The 20,640-nt window shown below is 49.1% G+C and overlaps 1 protein-coding gene across 5 annotated transcripts in view; it reads right to left on the bottom strand.

Annotated features, from left to right (window-relative positions):
• The window catches only part of PTCH1 (patched 1), a 69,847-nt gene extending 49,731 nt beyond the window's left edge, over positions 1 to 20,116 (bottom strand). The window contains exons 1-2 of one of the 5 annotated variants that reach the window (XM_037797250.1): positions 20,038 to 20,116; positions 9,825 to 10,017 (exon numbers count right to left, since the gene is read on the bottom strand). In XM_037797250.1, the coding sequence (XP_037653178.1) occupies positions 9,825 to 10,017; positions 20,038 to 20,040 (196 nt within the window). In that variant the 5' untranslated portion in view covers positions 20,041 to 20,116. Of the gene's footprint in view, positions 1 to 9,187; positions 9,598 to 9,824; positions 10,018 to 10,261; positions 10,325 to 10,728; positions 10,956 to 11,676; positions 11,884 to 20,037 lie in introns of those variants that run through there. The other 4 variants (XM_037797249.1, XM_037797252.1, XM_037797253.1 and 1 more) reach the window with 4 other exon arrangements.
• Between the last annotated feature and the right edge of the window lie 524 nt (positions 20,117 to 20,640).

The following is a 20,640-nucleotide window of genomic DNA, read 5'->3' as shown; positions in this document are numbered from 1 at the left end:
CTGCATTCAGGTCTCGGGAAAATTTATTCAAGTCAACTGGTTTCAGTCCGCAACAAAAAAGTTACGAGAAAAAAGTGAGTGTGTTCTTGCCCTAACATTCTGGATCTGCTTGCAAGCAAAATGATAAATCAATTGGTGTGGGAAACAAAAAGGGAGAGAGATTTCTTTTGGGAGCCATGTGAAACTGTAGCCTATTTAAAAAAAAAAAAAGGGGGGGAAAAAAGGGTCATCCTATTCCACAAATCTCTAGAAAGAGCAGTTAATAGATATTTAGCCCTAATCCCAATTCTCTCAAATTGCAAGCTTTGTTTGCAATTAAGCAAGGTATTAAACATGCGTTTTTTTTTTTTTTTGAGCATGTGTAGACTAAAATGATGGCATCACGTTTATCATTTTTTACTTATTACAAGAGTGCATGAACCTCTTGGAGGAAAAAAATCAAGAAGGAGGAAAGAGATGATTTCTTAGACAGCTAAGGAAAATTCTTTTGTTATTTTCTCTTTCTCAGAAAGCCTCTATTTAAAATGGCACTATGTGATGTTTATTTTGTGAAGAGGTTTCTGGTTTCCCCACTAATGGAGTAAAGGAAATCAGGGAATGGGGGTGGGGAAGATGGGAGAATTATTTAAAAAAAAAAAAAAAGAAAAAAAGGGAGGATGGGGAAGAGAGAGAGAGGGAGTTAAGAAACCTACATTTTCCTTAATCTCAAAACCCCTGTTTTTTTAATTACTGTTTATTTTAAAGCAGTTTTCTTGGTCACTCTATACAATAAGATTTCTCAAATTGAGATAATATTATTGCAGGTATTTAAAAAATTCTCCAAATTCAAACTGAAACCCCATTTCCCCTACTCAACAGAACATGTTCCTATTTTTTTTTTTTTCGAAAAGCCCTGAATTTGGGCAGTTTAAGGACAGCTTAGTATTCGATTACATGGATGTAGAGTTAATGTCAATAATTCTAGGAGTTTTAACTTCCTTTAATTACCTGCAGCACTGTAAAACAAACACCTCGTTCCAGCACATTCTATCAGCTGGAGGGTTGCCCAAAGTGCCTATTTACTTTCTCACCTCCAAATGATCATCAGTTAGTAGACTCCTTACTTAAATTTAGAAGCCAGGAGCAAGGTGAATGGCCATTTACTTTGCAACATAGCTTTTGGGGCTACCCCCAGGGCTACAAAACACCAGAGTAGCTCTAGGTTTACAGGCTGAAAGGGCAGAAACCCTGCAGGCTCTCCCTGGCATGGTAGGAGGTCTTGAAAGAGAGCTCTGCCTCTCTGCCTCCTTTCCCCATCACATTGCAATTTCAGGAGCAGTAGGTGAAACGATGATGCTCTGGGCAACTTAAAAATGCTGCTGTGAGAGAAACAGCTTTCTCCCTATCCACACCCCCATTCCGATTTTGATGGACATTTTATAAACTTATCTGAACCAATGAAGCAACATTATCCAGGCCACATCTTACTCACTTTCGCATCCCAATTTTATACTCTGCCATTCTTTGCCAGGTCAATGTATTAATTATCTGGCACTCTGTAATTCCATATCTTGACTGTGGAGCCCCAAACACAAAGGACACTACCAGCACCGTGCTTACTGAGGAGCAGAGGAGTTACCCCCTTTTTCTCTCCCAATCTCTCACTCTTTTTAAATGGGAGTTGGACCACCCAGCTTCGTGGCACAGAACAGAGTTTACACTGCAATACTTGACTGTGTAATACATCTGGCATTTTTGGGCAGGATTCCTCAGCAGGCCAGAAGCCCTTAAGCAATGATTTAAGGGGAAAAAAAAAATCATACACATTGACTTAACAAAGCTCATTTCCAGTCCCTTTTGCTTCTTTTGTACATGTTTCATCAGTGACCGAAAGTGATCTTGGTTGCTAAATTGGGGAGTCTACTGTGTCTTTTCGTCTATCCTAACAGTAAGAAATGAAGCTTGTGGGGTGGCATGGACTTGCTTGTCCTTGACCTCGACTCCGGAGTCGGTGTTGTTAGGAGAACCCACAGGCAGTGTGGACTGTGGGGCCAACTCACACCTGGGTTTCTGGATTAGAAATAATGTCCTGACTCCACACTGTAAATCTCTCCAACAACAAACTTGTCATTCATTAGCAGATACCTGCCTGCCCACCAACAATTACAGTTTTCCTAACACACGACAGCTGTTTTTCCAACTCTGCTCCAGCCCCTCAATAAAAAAAAAATAGTCATCATCTTGAAGGGATGAAGGAAGAGATGCATTTTTCTTTATGCCAAACTCCTAAAATCTCCCACAACAGTCAAGCAGTTTCCTTCAATGGTGACATTGTATTGTTTTGGAATGCTAATTATTTCCGTCAAACCTTGTTAAAAGACATGTAGAAAAAAATGAGCTATTGCAGTGTAAAGAAAAAGAAAAAACCTAAATCCAATTTAAAGGGAAAACCAAATCTAATAACTATTATCAAAAAGCACCCAATTTGAAGCTTGAAAGTAAAGAATACTTTCTGTGCAGTCAAGGGATCTTTCCCACTGAGGAAAGTCCCAAAGAGCTGTCTTCTTCTGAACAGCCACAATAGCCTACATTAGGCGAGTCCTCTGCCCTCTGGGATGTCAACCAGACTTCCACACGGACGCACATTTGAATAAGGCAATCTGTCCCCTTAGATCTATCTCTACTCTACCCAAGCACCATATTCCCATTGGCTTTGGTGTGCATTGCAGCCATGGGAAGTCTGCAGTAGGGCTCCTGGGTCAGAATGTTGACCCAGAAATCCTACAGGACCCAATTCTTCTACATTCTATATGCCACCCTGAGGGGCTGGGGACCAAAACTTATTTCCACTCTTTGGTGGTTTAGTATAGCTTGAAAGCACTCATCAATGGATTCCAAGGTTACTACAAAGGTCCATAAAAATGCCATAGTTTTTCAACAGGGTAATCACATCTTTTGCTGACAGGACCCCTTCAGGGAGTATGGCCTTTGGAACCAACCATAAGCAAGATAAGGATTCCACAGATGCAAATAGAAGCTCAGCCTCTAACATCTCCCACAGCTGGTCTGAAACAATAAATTTTCTAATACTCTCCTGTCAGTTTGTGATTAAACAATTCACTACCATTTCAGATTTCATGCTAATGGCCCCAGAGATCCACTTGGGAGGAAATGATTTGGGCAGTTTAGGAGCAGGGAAGGATGAAGAGATGGAGAGGATGGAAGGAGGAGAAGCAGAGCAACGGGCTCACGAGCGAGGGAAAAGGAGAGAAGGGAGGAGGAAGCAAGAAGTTAAGGGAGCCAATGAGTGGCAAAAGAAATAGTATTATGATAATGGAAACATACGGACACAGGAATTATTTGGGAGATGTCTTACATAGCTGGAATTCCCTCCATTTGTTTTTTTCAAAACAGTGTCAAATAGCATCAAAATTGTGCAAAGAGTCAGACTATGGTATTTATGCAAAATGGCCTCTATTAAATCTGATCCCTTTAAAAATAATTTTAAAATATCTCCACATTTGTTTTAAAAGCAGGGGGGTAAAACCCCCTTAAAAATCAAACACATCCCCCTAAACAGAACAGCCTTCAGGGACTAACTCTGGGCAGACGACTGGCATGGACCAAACGGGAGGCAACCATGTTGCAGCCCCTTTTGCTGAGGATTTGTGACCCCTTCTATCCCCCAATATAAGAAGGAAAGCATATTGCACGCACAGAGTGGACAGAGCTCCAGGGGGGTCACAGGGAGGTCAGCTTTGAAGGAGAAATCCAAATGAAATATAAACATGGCATTGTGGAAACCAGACAAATCTCCCCTCGCCTGTCCAGCCAGCATTAATCTCGGCATCAGCTGTGGTGCATAATCTAAACAAATGGATCAGGCGGTTCATACATCTGGAAGCTGTCATCTTCGGGCGCATATCTGAAACACCCCATTGCGTGTCCCGCCTTTTAAACTTGTTGAAGGGTCAGAAACGGCAGGCAGCAAATAGATACTGAGGATTTGTAGTGTCAACTGCCCTGGGCAGAAGGCACCTGATGCCGTTTGTTATTTTAAAAGCAATTACTGTTGGGTTTGAATGTTTCCATCCCTTTTCACCAAATAAGAAAGCAACTGCTTCCACCGAGATTGTAGGTATGGGTTTGCCTGCTATTGGAATCTAATAAATACCCGTCTAATAAACATATTCGTTACTTTTAAAAATGGACAGGGGGCCAGGGAGCAGAAAGTGGGAGCATTTCATTCTGTGATTCTGTCCCTTGCAAAATGCACTGAAAATGACTACATTCATGGGCAGAAATGCTGATTTGCAGACAGGTAACAACTTTTGGGATGGGCAGTAAAAGCTGAGTCCATTCTGTCTTTTTGGCTAAGATATCTCAGCCCCTTGCTGTCCATTTAGTCTTGGGCACCTGTGGGAGAGAATGAGAGCACCAATGAGCAAATGTGCTATTCCACCTTCTGAAAGGCGCCATTATTTCCATCTGAAAAATCCAGTGGTGTCTTTTATGGCTTTTGAAAAAGTCACCTTCAGGCTAAAAATCTTCAGCCACCTGTGGTTGAAGTGAAACAAGGTCTTTCAACAAAATTAGTTACTTGAGTCAGTAAATATGGGGATGGGATGGGAGAGCTACTTTACTTAATGAAGAATAAAACCCTTTTACATCTATGGCAGTGCTTCTGCAGCCACGGCTCTGTCATAATAAAATCATTTCATCTGCACAGGATAAGTCTTCCGATTGTACCTCTGTGGCATCTAAACCAGCGGTTCTCAACTGGGGTGATTTGGTCACCTCTCACCCTCCCCCCCCCCCCACACCCCCATCCCCGCCTGGGATATTTGGCAATATCTGGAAACATTTTTGGTTACTGTCACAACCGGGAGGGTACTACTGGCATCTAGTGGGTAGAGGCCAGGGCTGCTACTGAACATTCTACAGTGCACAGAACAGCCTCCCACAACAGAGAACCATCCAGCTCAAAATATCAATAGTGCCCATATTGAGAAACTTGCCCTAAACCAAACTGTGTCTGAGTTCACAATGAGAACAACAAAAGCATAATGCTAGTAAGATACAGACTTGAGAGAACTTATAAACACAAAGCACATATTAAAAATTTTTTTCTTTAAAGGAAAAAAAAAATATATCAAAGGCACAACTTCTACCCTCCTCCCTGGATGCTGGCCTTCGGTGGCATTAATGACCAAGCACAAAAGCAATATGGATTCATTTCAAGGCTGTTATCCTTTGCAGAAGAGGAGGCCAGGGCCTGGGCAAGCTTTTAGAAACAAAACAAAAAGCTCAAAGAGATAAATGAATGTTCTGTCACTGGAAAATTGTGACAACAAACTTGGGTCCAAGCAAGGGTTGGAGTGGGGGTAGATATTAAGGGAAATAGACATTTAGGGAGACAGGAGGATGAAACTGCTAACCCCAAAGGAAATGCCAGTAGAGAAATGGGTAAGATGAAAGATAAAGCATTTCCCTTCTCTGCCACGAAGAATGAGATCCAAAGGCAAGTCCTTCTGGTCCCAGGGAGGACACCCGAGGCTGAATCCACTAGCACAAATCATGAGATTAGAAAGAAAAATGGTAAAAAGGAAGAGCTGGCAGCCCCCCTCACCTCCCAGCCAAATGCCTTGTGTGCACAGGAGACCTTCAAGACGTGGCCCCTGCTGACCTTCCAAGTCCCACCAAAGGGAATCACCGGCAGATCCCCATGAGGCCACACTCCTGTTCCCTCTGTCTGAAATGTCCCCTCCCCATCTCCCCTGCCCCTGTCCCTGGCTCAGGCCTCCTGCAGGCCACCCTAGAAGACTTCCCTGTCATCTTAGCACTGCTGAGCTGCCTGCTAATGGCCTGTGGACTAGTAGGTGTGCCTGATGGCTGCAGAGGCTCTTTGAGGGCAGGGCAGGGACTGTGCCTTTTCCCTGGCATCTCTCTGGAAGCTTGGGCAGTACCTGACACAGAGCAGGCAAAGAAGGGGTGACGAAGGAATGCTTTTATTTTTAAATGAAAAAATTACTCTCCCCATATTGAGTGCCCATATTGGCATGTGTTTTGGTACCAGCAGATGCCCTATGCCCTTACCAATCCTCAATTACTCCATTCACAAATGGGCTAGATTTAGTATTTTTAACTTGCATATACTATAACCCTAAGATCCAAGCTGGCAGTTAATTTATGTTGATGGTTTCCTAAAAGGCAATGATCATATCAACATTTTCTCAGCACAATCAAAGAATTTGTATCATCAATGCCATAAAAAAAAAGTATATTGAGAAAATCTTTCTTATCTAGCTTATACTGGTTGGCACATTGTAGCTAATGTATTCAAATTATCTTTATAAAGCCACATTTCTCCTACATGTTAAAGCATGAAAGTCACATAAGATGTAACCTAACAAGTGGGTTCTTTTAATTTGCTGCCCTTATTAAGATAACTCTATTTCAGCAGATAGGAAGATATGCATAGGTAAGTGTAGGTGTATGCACACACACACACAAACACAAAGGTAACTGGGTACTTTAATGTCACTATTTTATCACAGGATAAACAGCATTTTCCCAAACCGTCCCGGTATCCCTCTCCCCTTAAAATCTCTTACTCTTCCCTCTTTTCTGTTGCTTTTTAACTAGGGAAATATGCAACACCTATTCATTTGGTTTGTGTGGCAAGCATTCTTGTTCATGACCAGAAAGTTTATAGTCTCTACTAAGAAAATACCAAAGAACAGACTTCCTTGCTGATAGTGATAAGGAAGCCATCTAAGAGACTGAAGCAGAGAAGTAACCTACATTTTAATTCATTAAAATGCCACTTCATTTTAATTCATTAACCTCTACTGAAGCCTAGGATGGCACAGAACTCTTACTTCTAAAAGCACATGCTGATACTCCTTGTTGCTGATATAAACACTGAGCTCATTATATCATAAACAAGATCTCTGTATAGCTAAATTCACTTTGAATTTAAATTTGAAAGATAAAATAGTATGGCAGCCTCACTGGTTGAGCTTCCCTGCATTTACTAAACTGATGCTTCTTCTATAGGGAAAGAATCTAGCACTGACTGAATGAATGAATAAATCAAAGAAAGGCAACAGGAGGCCAAGTGACTTAAGTCATTAATATGCAGAGTGGACATGTACATAGACGACACATAGTTCCTCAGTTGCCAAATGGGACAATAATTTAAATATTATTATATGTAATAAAATTATATAAACTATAACATTATCAAAATAAAATAAATATAAGATAGCTATTTATTGAGTTGTATGGTAAGCAATAATGCATAATAAAAGCCTGACACATGACAGTTGCTCAATAAGAGACAGTACTGATATTAATTAAATAACATTTGGTCCAAGAACCAGTGAGCCATAGAAACTACCAAGGCAGAACTGGGAAAACTAGCTCAGAGGCCCAAAGGAGGCAAACTGATTATCCATCTCAGGTATGTTCCTTGTCTGCTGAAGAAAACGTCCACTCCCTAGCTTATTCTCACTAAACCAATTTGGTGCACCACATGTGTGCCAGGAAGCATGTTTCTCTTCCTTCCAGGATTGAAATGAGTCGTGAAATGCAGAAACACGGTTCTTTCTAGAAACACAAAATGCTGAGAAAGTAAATTGCATTACCTTTCTCTAAGCTTGTTAAAAGTCGAATGAATGTTCTTGCTCAAAATAACACCATCAACAAAAAAATCATCTTTTATGATCACCATCATTTACACCTAACAAACATTTATTGGCCCAAGTGGTCGAAAGTGAATATCTGGACCAAGCCAGAAGTTTCTTCTGCTCCTCCCTTGCTCTGTCCCAGAACCTGGGGTACTCCCTACAGTTTAGCCAAGCACACCATTTCCAACCTACAGTCCTGCTCTCCAGGCCCCACCTGAGCTACTGAGCCCCAGCCTCACCACCCTGGGGGGCTTCATACTACTGTCTACCCAGCTGAGATCACTGCTTTGACTCTTGCCTTTCTGAGCCCCTGCTGCTGCTTGTTCCCTTGGCCTAACCCCCCCCCCCCACCAGATCTTCCCAATTTGCCACACCACCTCCAGGAAGTCTTTTCTTATTCTTTTTTTCTTTTTTCCACTCAATTATAGCCCATGGCCCATTTCAACAGTGAATCCAAATACAGTGCAAGTCCATTGAACTCTGGTGGTTTTAAGTGCATGAATTTGTGTACACAGCACTCCCCCCCCCCCATTCATTGTGGGCTGGGAGTGTCTCACACCCCTCGGAGCCCCTCCCAGTGCCCGGCACAGGAAAAGGGACATCACAGGTACTCAATAAACTTGTTGCTAGAGACAACAGTAGATGCTTAATAAAACCCTTCTTTTACCTACCAATGACATGGAAATGCTGAATGAGGTAAATTATCCCCATGGATTCAATCCAAAGAACCCTTTTGTAATAATTACCAGGCTACCTAAGGCAGGAAGGTTTTCTGGTCTTAATTATTCGCACTGTTATTTTAATTATCACTTCTCAACTAAAGATTCTGCCACAGGCTTGCAACACGCAGCAAACTGAGCTTTTCTAAACAAGCAAGATTAACAAAATACTCTCATGTTAGGCCTCCGATAGCATCCTGAGCGGGATCGCTGAAGCGATTATGCATATAATTCTTCGGCTTCCAAATCTTGTCTTAGGTAGCTTTCACTAGGAATGTTCCAGGTATCTTGGGTTGAAATAGCTACAGAATTACTCCAATCCACCCCCTAGTAACTGAAGAGAGGATTAAGACAATGTTCAAGGGCTAAAGAGTTTCCAAATTCGTTACTTTCCAAAAAGGTAATTAAGAATCAACGGGGGGGGGGAACCACCCAAAATCCCCAGAAAAACAAAAACTATATCACCAAAATAATGTAAAATGTTTGTCTCACGAAAAACAAAATTATTTTAAATTAACAGCTGCTTTTCAAAAAGGGCTCAAGAACCCCCAAATTGAGGAATGTGGATAAAAGACTAGCAGAACGCCTCGGTGAGAACCGTGGCCCCTCCCTCCAAACCGGCGTTCTTAAAACCCATTGCTTCATTCTGCCTGCAAAATGCAGCCTTCTCCCCAAATAATTCCTTTTAAAAAGCCCCCATCCGCAAGGAAACATTAATCTACTTTGCAAACATGCGTTCCAGTCTGCTTTACTATTTTTTTCAACTCCTTCCCCCCTCACCCCCCTTTTTTTTTGTACCTTGAGACAAATGTTTTTTTCCCCCAGAGTTGAAAGCCGTCCAAAAACAGGACCACACACGCCGCCGCCTCCGCAGGCCCGGGCTCCGCCCGCCCCTCCGCCCTCCCCTGCGCGGCGGCCGCGGCCTCCTGAGGCGCGCGCACTCCCTCCAGCCGGAGGGGTGGCCTTTTTCTTCCACCCCACTCCTTTCTCTTTGGACGAAGTGGGTGGGAGTCGGGGAGGGAAGGGAGCTGAGAACTGGAGCCAAAACGCGAGAGACCTTCACCTCTCCGCATCTCGGGGCTCTGCAGAGCCGAGCCTCGGCGGCCCCAGGCCCTGAGGACCCCCGGCCGTGCTGAGTGGTCCGCCCCGCGGAGGGGCCCCGCGCCCCCGCCAGCCCGCCCTCACCACTCTCTCCCACAACACCTAGCAAAGCGCAGCGCCCCGAGTAGATTACAGCGCGGCCTTTGTCGGGCGGGCCTGGCTCCTGGCCAGGCGCCCAAACAATAAACAATTCCCCCTGGTGTGGGCAGGGGTTTTTCTCTCTTTACTGAAAGGATCTAGGTGTATTCTGGTAAATATCTTTATCAATTGAAAGGGAAGGGGGACCAGGGACTGGGGGATAGAAGGGCGCAGCAGCAAGCGCTGAGTGTCTTACCTTCCACCCACAGTTCCTCCACGTTGGTCTCGAGATTAGCTGCCTTTAATCCTACAGCGAAGGCCCCAAATATGAGGAGGCCCACAACCAAAAACTTGCCGCAGTTTTTTTGAATGTAACAACCCAGTTTAAATAAGAGTCTCTGAAACTTCGCTCTCAGCCACAGCGGCGCTTTCCGGCCAGTAGCCTTCCCCTAGGGACGAAGCAGAAGTGAGGAGTGAATGCTGGAGAGTCGCCGCGCACGCACCCACGCCCGCTTGCACGCACCCGCCCGAGGATCCCCGACGGCCGCTGGCCTCGGGCGGCTGCGACGCAGCGACTCGCCCTCGGGGCTGGAAGCCGGTCCGGCCCGCGGTAACGCGAGCGACGTGGCGGGGGTGGGTGGGAGGGGGGGCTGGCCATAAATCAAAGTCCGGCAAGCAGCGTGGGAGCTGCACCTCGGCAGCAGGAGGGGCGCCCCCACGCACGTCCGGCGCAGCATCCCTGAGTGTGACTTGGGGCCCTGGGATGGACACGGGGAAGAGGAAGCCGAGAGAGAGGAAGAGAGAAATCATTCAACACTGGCAATATTTACCCCGGATTTGGGAAGGGAGGGGGAGCATAATCCCTGCGGGTGGAGCCCAACTTTCAAGAACAAGCCAACCCAGTTTCCCTTCCCCGTAAATCCTGCTCCAGCCATCATCCCTCTTGGGGGGCCCTGGCGGGGACGGGAGGTGGGGGGCAAGCGCGCTTGGGAAACAACATATTGCTGGTTCCCCCATCTGAACCCCCCGCCCGGCGTGAAAGTAAATGGGAATCCACGTGGTGAGCGCGGCCGCGGGAGCTCACTCGCGACGCATTTCCATAGCGTTGAGAGACGCTGTGTGCGCTGAATTAGGAAGTGGGGCAGCCATCTGCAACTTACGACAATATTTGTGATCGGAAGAGGGCAGCCACATGGTTCTTTCCCTCCTCTCCCTTCCCTTCTGGTTAAAAGTGAAAAAACACCCGAGTGCCCTGGGGAAAGGCCCAGGCCGGCGCAGGCGGGGGTCCTGGCTGAGCGCTGGTTGCTCCTGGCGGCGGCGTTTCCCCGGCGCTGGCCGCGACCCCGGGCCCGGTGGGCCCCCGTCTGGGTGCTTGCCTTCCCGGGATTCCACACATTTCAACGAGCCTCGTAAACACAATGAACCCGGCCGCTCTGCATACCCGCACTGCGGATTTAAGGTGGCAATTTGTTTACAACTTTCCCTTTCCCCCCAGGCTTCGAGAATAGGCGGCTCCAAAACCGTAAAAGAAAAGGGGGGGATGCCTTCTTCCGAAGATAATTTTTAAGGGAGCAGAGATTTCGTGCACCACAAAAGCAAAACCGGCTGCCAAAAAAGGAAACCACCTTTATTTCGGCTCCCTCCCCCCTCATCTCTCCGCCTCCCTCCACTCCGCCTCCCCCTTCAAGATGTTAAGAAATGGGGCATTACAGGCGTTTAGGCTGCAAATAGGGGCAGGGGTGCGGCAGGAGGGGGCTCCGGGGTAGGGGCACCGGAGCGGGGTAGTGTCGCGGCCGCCCTCGAGGTGGTCGACTGTGGACCGCTTTCCAGTGTTCCGGAAAGGAACGCCGAGGAGGGCGCGAGTGCGCGCGCGCACACGCACACACACACATACACACACCTCCACCCCCTGCGGACCTCAGACAGCCCTTTTCCTCCCAAGGCCGGAGGGAGGGTTTGAATTTTTCAATCCCCACTTGTCTACTACTTTTCCTGAAGGAGTGTGCGCGCGCGCGCGCATGTGTGTGTGTGTGGAGGGGGCGATCCCAAAGAGGAAGAGGAGGGAAGAGAGAGTGGGAGGAGAAGAGAGGAGAGAGTCTGAAATGCACCTTGGAAATCTGCTCCAGAGCGAAGGCAGCGTCGCAGTAGCTGGGCCGGTGCAGATAGTCCCGGTCCGGCGCGGCGGTGCGGCGCAGCCCCCCGGTCCGTCTGCGCCTTCCGCCGCCGCCGCCACCGCCGGCCGGCCGGTCCGGAGTCCCACTGCAGCCGCCGCCACCGCGGTCCTGGGGCTCGGCGGCGTTACCAGCCGAGGCCATGTTGCCGCCTCCGCCGCCGCGGGGACCGAGGCTTCCCGGGCTGCCCGGCGCGCTGCTGCTGCCGCCGCTGCGGGCTCCCGGCGCGCCCGGGCGCTCGGCTCGCGAGGACGCTGCTGGCCGCCGGCTGCTCGGGCTCGGGCTGACAGACCTGCTGCTCCGGCTCACACGGCGGGCGCTGCTGTCGCTGCGACCGCGGCCGTTGCCGGGGAGTCAGACCTTGCGCCTTCCATTGCCACATTGCGCGGGGGTCCCGAGGTCTCTGCGGCCGCCGCTGCCCACATCCAGTTCGCGGGAGGGCGAGAGCTGGCACGCGGGGCGAACCTGTCCCTCCGGCGCTCCGCAGCGGCTCCCTGCTGTCCCCAACCCGCCCCCCGACCCGCGCCTCGACCCCTTCACTGCAGAAAGCGCGAGCAAATCCCCGCCGCTCCCGCCGGCCGGGTTGGCTCCCTTGGCGCCCCCCGGGTCTCCCGAGCTGCCGCGGAGGACAAGCGCAGAGCCGCCGCCGCCGCGGGGTCTGGGGTTGCCCAGCGGGTCTCAGCGCTGCCGGGCGGGGGCAGCCGCCGCCGCCGCCACTGCTGCTGCTGCTCCCGCGGCTGTTGCTGCTCTCGAGGTTGCTGCTGCTGCTGCTCCTGCTCCTGCTGCTGCTGCTGGTGGTGGCGTCTCCTGAAGCTGCTGCTCGGGCTGCTTGGGCTCTGGCTGCTGGGTTCGCGGTGGTTGCTCGGTCCCGGACTCTGCTTTCTTGTGCTCTTCGCCGACCCGCTGGACCATTCTGTCCCCGTGCAGCGCGCCTCTCTCGCTCCCGGGACCTGAGGACTCCGCTCTGTGTGTGTGCAGCGGGCAGCGGCCGCAGCAGCTCCTTGATTCAATAGATGAGATGGAAGAAGAAAAAAAAGAACTCTCTCCATTTGGAGAAAGAGGAGGAGGAGGGGAGGGGGTGGAGGGGGAGAGAGCGAGCGAAAGAGAAAAAGGCTGGAGCTCCCGCCCCCGGGGCTGTCAGATGGCTTGGGTTTCTGCGACGCGATTGGCTCGCGGAGGGCAGAAATTACTCAGCAAACATGACTATTATTAGCTGCTTAGCAACAGCTCACCAAAGTAGAGAGACCACCCAGGTAGGCAACCCCAGTGTGTGCATCCCCGGCTTCGGGGGGAGCCTCCGAGAGCGCCAACCTTCTCGCATGCAATACTTCCATTAAGGAATGCATTCCCTCCTCCTTTCTTATTCCTTTTCTTTTCAACAGTGTCTTCTTTTTGTGAGACGCCTTTTTCGCGCACACAGACGCGCGCGCGCGCGCGCGCACACACACACACACACACACACACACACACACACACGTATTTGCCTCGCGATAGACACGGAAAAAAATGTAATTTTTTTTAAGCGCTTGAACAATTTCTGAAATTCCTCAAAGAAAAAGAAAACTCTTTCAGAGGCACCTTGGCCTCAGGCTACAGCAAATACTGGGAGGTCCGGTTTGAATTCCCAGGCCTGCACCGATAATGACAGGGTGGCGGATAGTGCACCAGTGTGTGCCAGATTTTTTTCCCCCCTCTTTTCTTTTATAACTAAAGGGAAGACAGACTCTTGCAGGGAAAAACGCCCCGCATTAAGATAAACAAAATGGAAAGTTAAAGAGGAAAGCGAGGACGTTGAGAAAAGATCCCTTTCTTAATATCGCCCCCCCCCCCAAAAGACACACACACACCCGCAACCCGAAGACCGCACAGCCCTGGATTGAAGGAGTCCTTGTTCTATAAACGTGGACTCCAGACACCCGAAGTCTCGTGGAGACAGAGGCGTTTTTAATTTTAATCTTAAATGTGACATACATAAAAGAAAAACAACAGAATCTTTTCAAAAGCCCTGGGAAACGCAGATGTTTCCTTGAGGAGAGAAACGTTTCCCTGATTATTTGGGGTTTATTCGGAATCCCCTTTTTATCAGCCGTGATATCCTGCTTTATCTAAAGTCAGTCAGACGGAGTTTTACAAAAACCGGTAGGTATCCTGTTATATTTATTAATAGCGTGACGTAGTAGGGAGAATAAAGGCTAGGATGTTGGATTCATTCGAAACAAATTGTGGGCTGATTGCGAGGACTTGTCCCAACCCTGTGGCCACTGTCACCAAGATATCCCGGGGATTCACTTCCCTTTGAGGAAAAAAGCCCGGGACCCCTTGAAGTGGATCCTGGGAACAGAGACAAATTAAACTGTCTACATAGCTCCGCTTTAGATTACAAAAAAAAAAAAAAAAAAAAAAATGGGACCGTGTGGAGTTTGTTTTTCTTACGTTTGCAAATTATCAAGTTCTTCCCTGCGGTATGGACCAGATCCACAAATCTGGATTGTGCCTCGTTTTAATCTTTTTTCCTTTTTTCTTTCTTTTATCTTTAAACGGGGTTGAACTGCAAAGAGTCTCGCGGCAGCGAGGAGCCGTCTGATGCCGTGAAATGGAGCAATACAGCTTTAAGATGCACACGGTGTGTGTTCATTGAAAAAAAAGAAGAAAGGAAGGAAAGAAAGAAACGCAGATGGAGAGAAAGGGGGTGGAGCGGGGGAGGAGGCGGAGCCCGCGCGACCACGTGACCCTAGGCTGAGCCCGCGCGTAAGCCGCGGCCGCCGCGGCTGGGAGGCCTGTGTGCGCGCGTGTGTCCGGGAACGCGCGCGCTCAGGTTCCAGGACTGCCCGCGTCCGCACGGCCCAGGCCAGGTAGGCAGGCAGAGTCGGTGAACTGGGCCCGCACACCTCCAGCCCGGCCTCCCGGGAACCCAGGCGAGGCGCGCGCCCCACCGGCGCGGACGGACGTGCAGAACGCGCCGTAGTACATTCCTTAAGGCGGTCCGGCCCCCTTACGTTGTCCAATGCCCGCGCAGCGTCCTCGCAGCCGGCCAATGGCTGCGCTCACGCTTCCCTTTCCATTCAGCGGCCCGCGTCGGCGGCCCCGACCTGCGCAGGGCTGCAGCGGGGCGCGCGGGCCACCCGGGCGGCCCACGCGGCTCCTGCAGGGGGTCTGTCCGCCAGCCCTCCCCGCCCCCTTCCTTCCTTTCCTCTCCCAATCTGCGGTTTTCTCCTCCCCACTTGCTTCCATTTCCCTTCCTTTCTCTTTCCGTTCTAACCCTTTCTCTTCCTCTCCCATCTTCCCTTCCTTTGTCAGCCTTGCCCCCTTCCCACTAGCTTTTTCTCCTTCCTAGTTACCCTGGGTGTCCTGGAGATTAAAGAGAGACAAAGAGAGAAGTGTTTGGGGGGCGTTCACGAGATCAGGAGGAGGACTTGAGGACGCAAGCAGCGCGGAAATTCAAAACCCGTAACTCGGAAGGAGCACGTGATTATGTGCACCGGCTCTTGGAAAGGACTGCTAAAACCCAGAAGGGAAAACAAGCACAATGCAATTTAAATGACACATTAATAAATAAAATCGCAAGAAGGTCGGGCTCGACACGTAGCCAGTTTAACCTCTGAGCAAAATCCTGATCCTTATTATGTTTGATAAATAGCATAAAGCAGGAAGGGCGATTTATTATTCCAACTTTTCTTACTGAACGGTTCTGCAGACATTTCAACCCAGGCCATTTCGTGCTTGCTGTTGGACTTTTTACATTTGGACTTTTTACATTTGAGGTAACCATGTAGTCATAGGCAGATATGTTGCTATGTACCGCTCTTCAAAATTCTTTGCAACGTTCTAGACCAAAAGATCAGTTTTTCCTCCCAACCTTTTATTTATGCGAATCTCGGTACAGCTACTTGAATTATGGAATTCTAGAATGAAATTTTAAGCTATGTACAAGTCATGGCCACGTATTAATCCCCGCAGGCAGCTGCGTGTCCTCTCGTGCTGGCTGCTGCTGCATGTGCACCATTTTAACGGCAAAGCTTCTTCTACTCGGACTCATTTCCCTCGGTTGCACTTAATTCCTAAACGTTTTGAACACTGATCGCTGAGGTTTTCAGCGCCCTGGGCCCCCTCGCCCGCTGCTTGATAGGTTAACTTTTCAGCATCTCAGACAATGGTCTCGGCCTGTAAATTCTACCCATTGGTTCCAGAACGCAATCCCAAGCCTGGGCTCTAACAAGCGCTATCTTAATCTCCCCAGCCCCCACCCGCCGCTTCCCCTGTGGTCTGCTTTTTTTCATACGCAGAGATGAATTACTTTGAGGATCTAATTGGCCTTGTTTCTGTAAGGTTTTAAGAAAGGGAAGAGGAGCCAGTGTAAAAAGCCTGCTCGACTTGGGTGGTCAGAGCCGAGGCCGCCCCCAATTTGCCTCATTGCTGATGCATGCGAGTGCGACATTCCCACCGATAATGTTGTCCCTAATCAATCTGCCCTTATTTACATTTGTAAGCATTGTTGGCTTTAATATGCATGCCCTGTGCAGGGGACCTCAGCACCACACCGGGTTTGTTAACTTCAACTAACTACAAGGATCCCACAGACCTGATATGGTGCTGATTGGAGGAGCCAGGCCTGCTAAGGTGTCTGCTGGAAAGAGGGGCCCTTTAATGGCCTTTCTGCAGCTTGGCTCCCCTCGTGAGACCTACCAAGTAAGTGGGAGCTTGGGGCCTTATCAACCAGCAGGAGTTGCCCGCCTCTGTGTAGCAAGAACTGATTTTCCCATTTTCCCCTTCTCTATTAAAGTTCATCTCAGGGCATAAATTGTCACCCCACCCCCCTCCCGGTCATGATCCAAGTCTTCCCTGGAGCCTGTAGTTTTCAAAATAGATTCTGTCAACCCTCTGGATTCCTTCATATTTCCTCCCTTCTCTGTTCCAATACTTCAGATATTCACCCCACACACATCTCAAAAAATCTGACATCCGATTATCCAAGTGATAAGATGACACTGAAATAAAACATCTGCCCTTTGTGTTTGGATGTTCCAACGATAAGCGGTTGTGGGAGCCAGAAACTGGTAGAGTTATGAAAAACCACAGTGAAATTTAACTTTTCCTTGGTTTCTCAGACCAAACCAAATGAGTCTTAAAATCCAATGTAATTTAGCTCCCCCCGCCCAGGGTATAATGAATAAAGGGGTAAATGTATTCTAGTAATTTGACCCTTGGGCTATGTTTTCATTTTGTTTACTCAGTTTAATACTCTCCTCCAGAAATGCAAAGAATTGCAAACATTACTTAATAGCCCCATAGAATTCCTGTTGAGAGGGTGGGATGGGGAGAGGACTTGGGGGACTTGTTATAATATTCTATTTATGGACAGGAAGCCTGCAGTTCAAAGCAGATACCTTGGATAAAAGTCGAGTCTTGACTCAACTCTAACCATGCCACCATCCACCACACTTTCTTGGCTTCCTAAGAATGCCTTATTATTTTCTCATTGGCAGCTTTTGTATTTACTTAAAACGTGATGGTAGAAAATTAGGCAAGTGGTGGTGGTGGTGGGGAACAGATTCAGCGCTACAGAATGTAAAACCAGTGGGCTTGACTCCCCTCCCCTACTCCCTTCCTCCTCTGTCTCCGCCCCTAATCTCCCCCTCCCCAGGACTGGAGGAAAGGGAACAGCTCAAGCCAACTTGTCAAAATAATGCTGCTAATTACCCCTGATCTCCTTTAATGGGAAGCTGCTCCCAACTCTACAAAGGAGTAAATGAGAGTCCACAGCACCAACCCAGGAGCACTGGCATTTTTTGAGCTTACAAGTAAGCTGGAGGGGGGGGGGGGAGGCTGGAGGGGAGATGTCCTGAGAAGGTCCCAGAAACCTCCACATTTATACTCCAGGTTCAAATCCTACCTTTAAAAGGGAATTAGGCTTTATGCAGTACCAAAAGCTACTGGTATTCAACTGCAAAGAGAATGTTCAGAGCCTGCAAGGAACTTGAAAGAAAACATAGCATTGACCCTTGTACTGATTTTTCTCCCTTATCTAAATATCTTCTTAGCAACACTGCTTTATTCTAATGAATAGAGATGTATTCTGGAAAGACCCAGACACTGAATCGTTCTCTCTCCTTCTCTCCCTCTCTCTCTCCCTCCCCCCTCCATCTCTATCTTCCTGTCTAATATATCTATATCAAGCTTTGCGTTTGGCAGAAGGCATGCCATTCATTTCAGTGATCTCTGTCATTGGGTCTTGCATGAAAAAGAAACTGAGCAACATGATCCCTTTGACCCACTGCTGGAGCAACAAATTTATTAGAGATATAGGCATGAGAAATGAAAGGGAAGTAAAACAATTCCAGCTTATTGTGTGTCTTTCTTTCATACTGCTAATCCGGTTTACACATCACGCCTACATGTCTCAATAGGCTTTATACACTGTGGCAGAGGCGGGAGAAAATAAAAGGTGTGTGTGTGTGTGAGAGAGAGACAGAAATGAGACAGATATTTTAATCCATACTGATTTGCCTCGTCAGTTTTTCTATCTGTAGAAAGTTGAATACAATTTGTAGAGCAGCCTTTTTTCTTTTCACAAAATAATTTCAAATGGTGCTAACTTCCATTCAAATAGCTTGTCAGATTATGACTAGATTATAACCAGAAATTAGATACACCTTTCACAATGAGTTTGAAATGAAGCTAATACCCCAAATTGAAAATGGGCATATTAGATGGCAGGCTTATTGGTGTCCACCTTAATGCCACATTTTAATTTAAAAAGGTCATGGACTCCAAGGCATTTTACACCCTGTGGAAGGAAAGCTGGGTGACAACTGGAACACACACAAATTCACAATTGAAAGCCCCTTGTTTTACAACATGGCTACACAATGCACCTGGGGCAAACAATTTATCCTGAGGCACAACCCAGAAATAATGTTACAGTAACAGAATAAGACACTAGAAAGCACTGTCTTTCTTTGTGGAGGCAATTAATTGCATGTTGTACTGCTGGAGCCAAACAACAATAAACTTCAAACACACACAAAGAATAATGAAAAAGGACTACTGTCATGGTTCAAGACCTCAGTTATCCACCTAGTACATATTTAAAGCCACCCATTGTGGTCTTTATTGTTTATGTCTAGTTATTTTATATTTCTCCTCCCCAGGGAGGAAGGAAGGGAGGAAGGACCTCTCCCAGGACCGCATAAACAGAAGTCTCTGGGTGTCTTCCATAGACAACAATCCATATGGTTCTTCTTAGGTGATGGAAATTAAGATCGGAAAACTTTGGTCTTAGTGCTTATGTACACGCTAGGCGTCATTTTTAACATGAGCTTTTAAATGGTGGAGATATGGCACATATCACTCCAGAGTTTCAGTCTCTGGAGATCCTGTGGTCCCAGTGTTGGGACCCGGTCTACGGGGTTTGGAACTGTTCAACCCACCTCGGGGCATTCCCGAGACGGCACTCACAGCCGTCTGAGCATTGGGCTGGCCGCCTGCCACTTTAATGGGTATTAGGCACAAGTATGTCCGAATCCGCGCGTGCAAGAGTCAACACACACCTCTCTTCTACTGGTGGCCCCTTTCTGAACTCAGAAAGCCCAGTTGGCCCTCTTTCTCCACCAACCACGAGGAGCGGGGGAGGTGTCTGACCTTCGGGTAAGGTGCTTCTCCTAGCCCAGGGTATCCCACCCAACCGGACGTGCGTGCTGGGGTGCCGAGGGCACTGGATGTGGGTGTCAGGGCCATGAACCCATCACCTCCAGCTGGTGCTCTCCGAGAAGAGCGGACTTGCTCGGTGCGCGCGCGCGCGCTCTCTCTCCAAGCCCCCCATCCACCCCCCTCCGGCGCTGTCACTCTCTCCGCACCAGCCTTTCCATCACCAGCTCTGCCTCCACTTGCAAGCCAGTAGCCACTACCAGGCTGACGAGCGGAAACCAAGGTGGCGACCCTTTCAAGCGTGAAAATGGGATCTGAAGCGACCCCCTCCGTGAGAATTCCCCCCGGAGCCGTTCCCCCGGCTCAGGCGCGCCGCAGCCAGCGCCCCCTCCCGCCCGCGGGGCCGGCCTCGGCGGGCGGGGGCTCGGGAGCGTGCGAGCGAGCCTGCAGGCGCGGGATCCGCTCCGAGTCCGGAAGGCGCAGCCCACCCCAGTCCCGGCCCCGGCACGCGGCCCGCCCCTCCGGTCCCACGGCCGGTTCCCGCGCCCTGATGCGCGGCACGGAGCATCCCCGGCCGGCTGCCTCCGCGTCCGGACGCCCCGGGCGCACGCCCCCGAGATCGCGGCGGCGGCGGCGGCGCCCGGATGCACTCACCATAGCCGGCCGTCAACCCCTGCCCGGAGCGCGGGTGCCGATCGCGCGGATGCTGAGCTGGGATTTCACATCAATTCCCTTTTTTCTTCCTCCTTGCCCCCCTTTCCTTGTCCTCCGCTCCTCCGTCTTCTCCCCGTCTTCCCTCGTCTCCCCCTTGCCTTGTCGCTGCGGGTCTCTTTGTCTTCCTTGTCCGTCTTCTTTTTCTTCTTCGTCTTCTCCTCCTCCTCCTCCGTCTTTACAAAAGGAACGGAAAGTGTAAAAACCCCGGCGCTCTGGGCCGCCGGAGGCTTTCGGCGGAGTGCAGCGCGGACTCACAATTACAAGCCTGTTTCTATTAAGCAGTTCCATGGCCCTCGGCGTGGGTGGTCTGCTGCGCCATAGGCAGGACCTGTCAGGGTCACGTGACGGATCCGAAAACTTTACCCCTTTACAATAAACTCAAGGAAAGCAAAGTAAACTCGAGGAACGTGCTATCAGCACAGCCCTCCTGGGTAAACAGGCGCTCCCCTCCCCGCCTTCCTGGGAGGCGCCCGGCCGAGCGAGCTCCGGCGAGCCCCGGCGGCCCCCTCCCCGCCCCCCGCGGCCTGTCTGCGGGGGGCCGCT

Source organism: Choloepus didactylus, chromosome 10 (assembly GCF_015220235.1).
Source record: "Choloepus didactylus isolate mChoDid1 chromosome 10, mChoDid1.pri, whole genome shotgun sequence".
Classification (NCBI taxonomy): Eukaryota; Metazoa; Chordata; class Mammalia; order Pilosa; family Megalonychidae; genus Choloepus; species Choloepus didactylus.
Note: the sequence above shows the minus strand (reverse complement) of the source record. Positions and strands in the feature narration are given on the sequence as shown.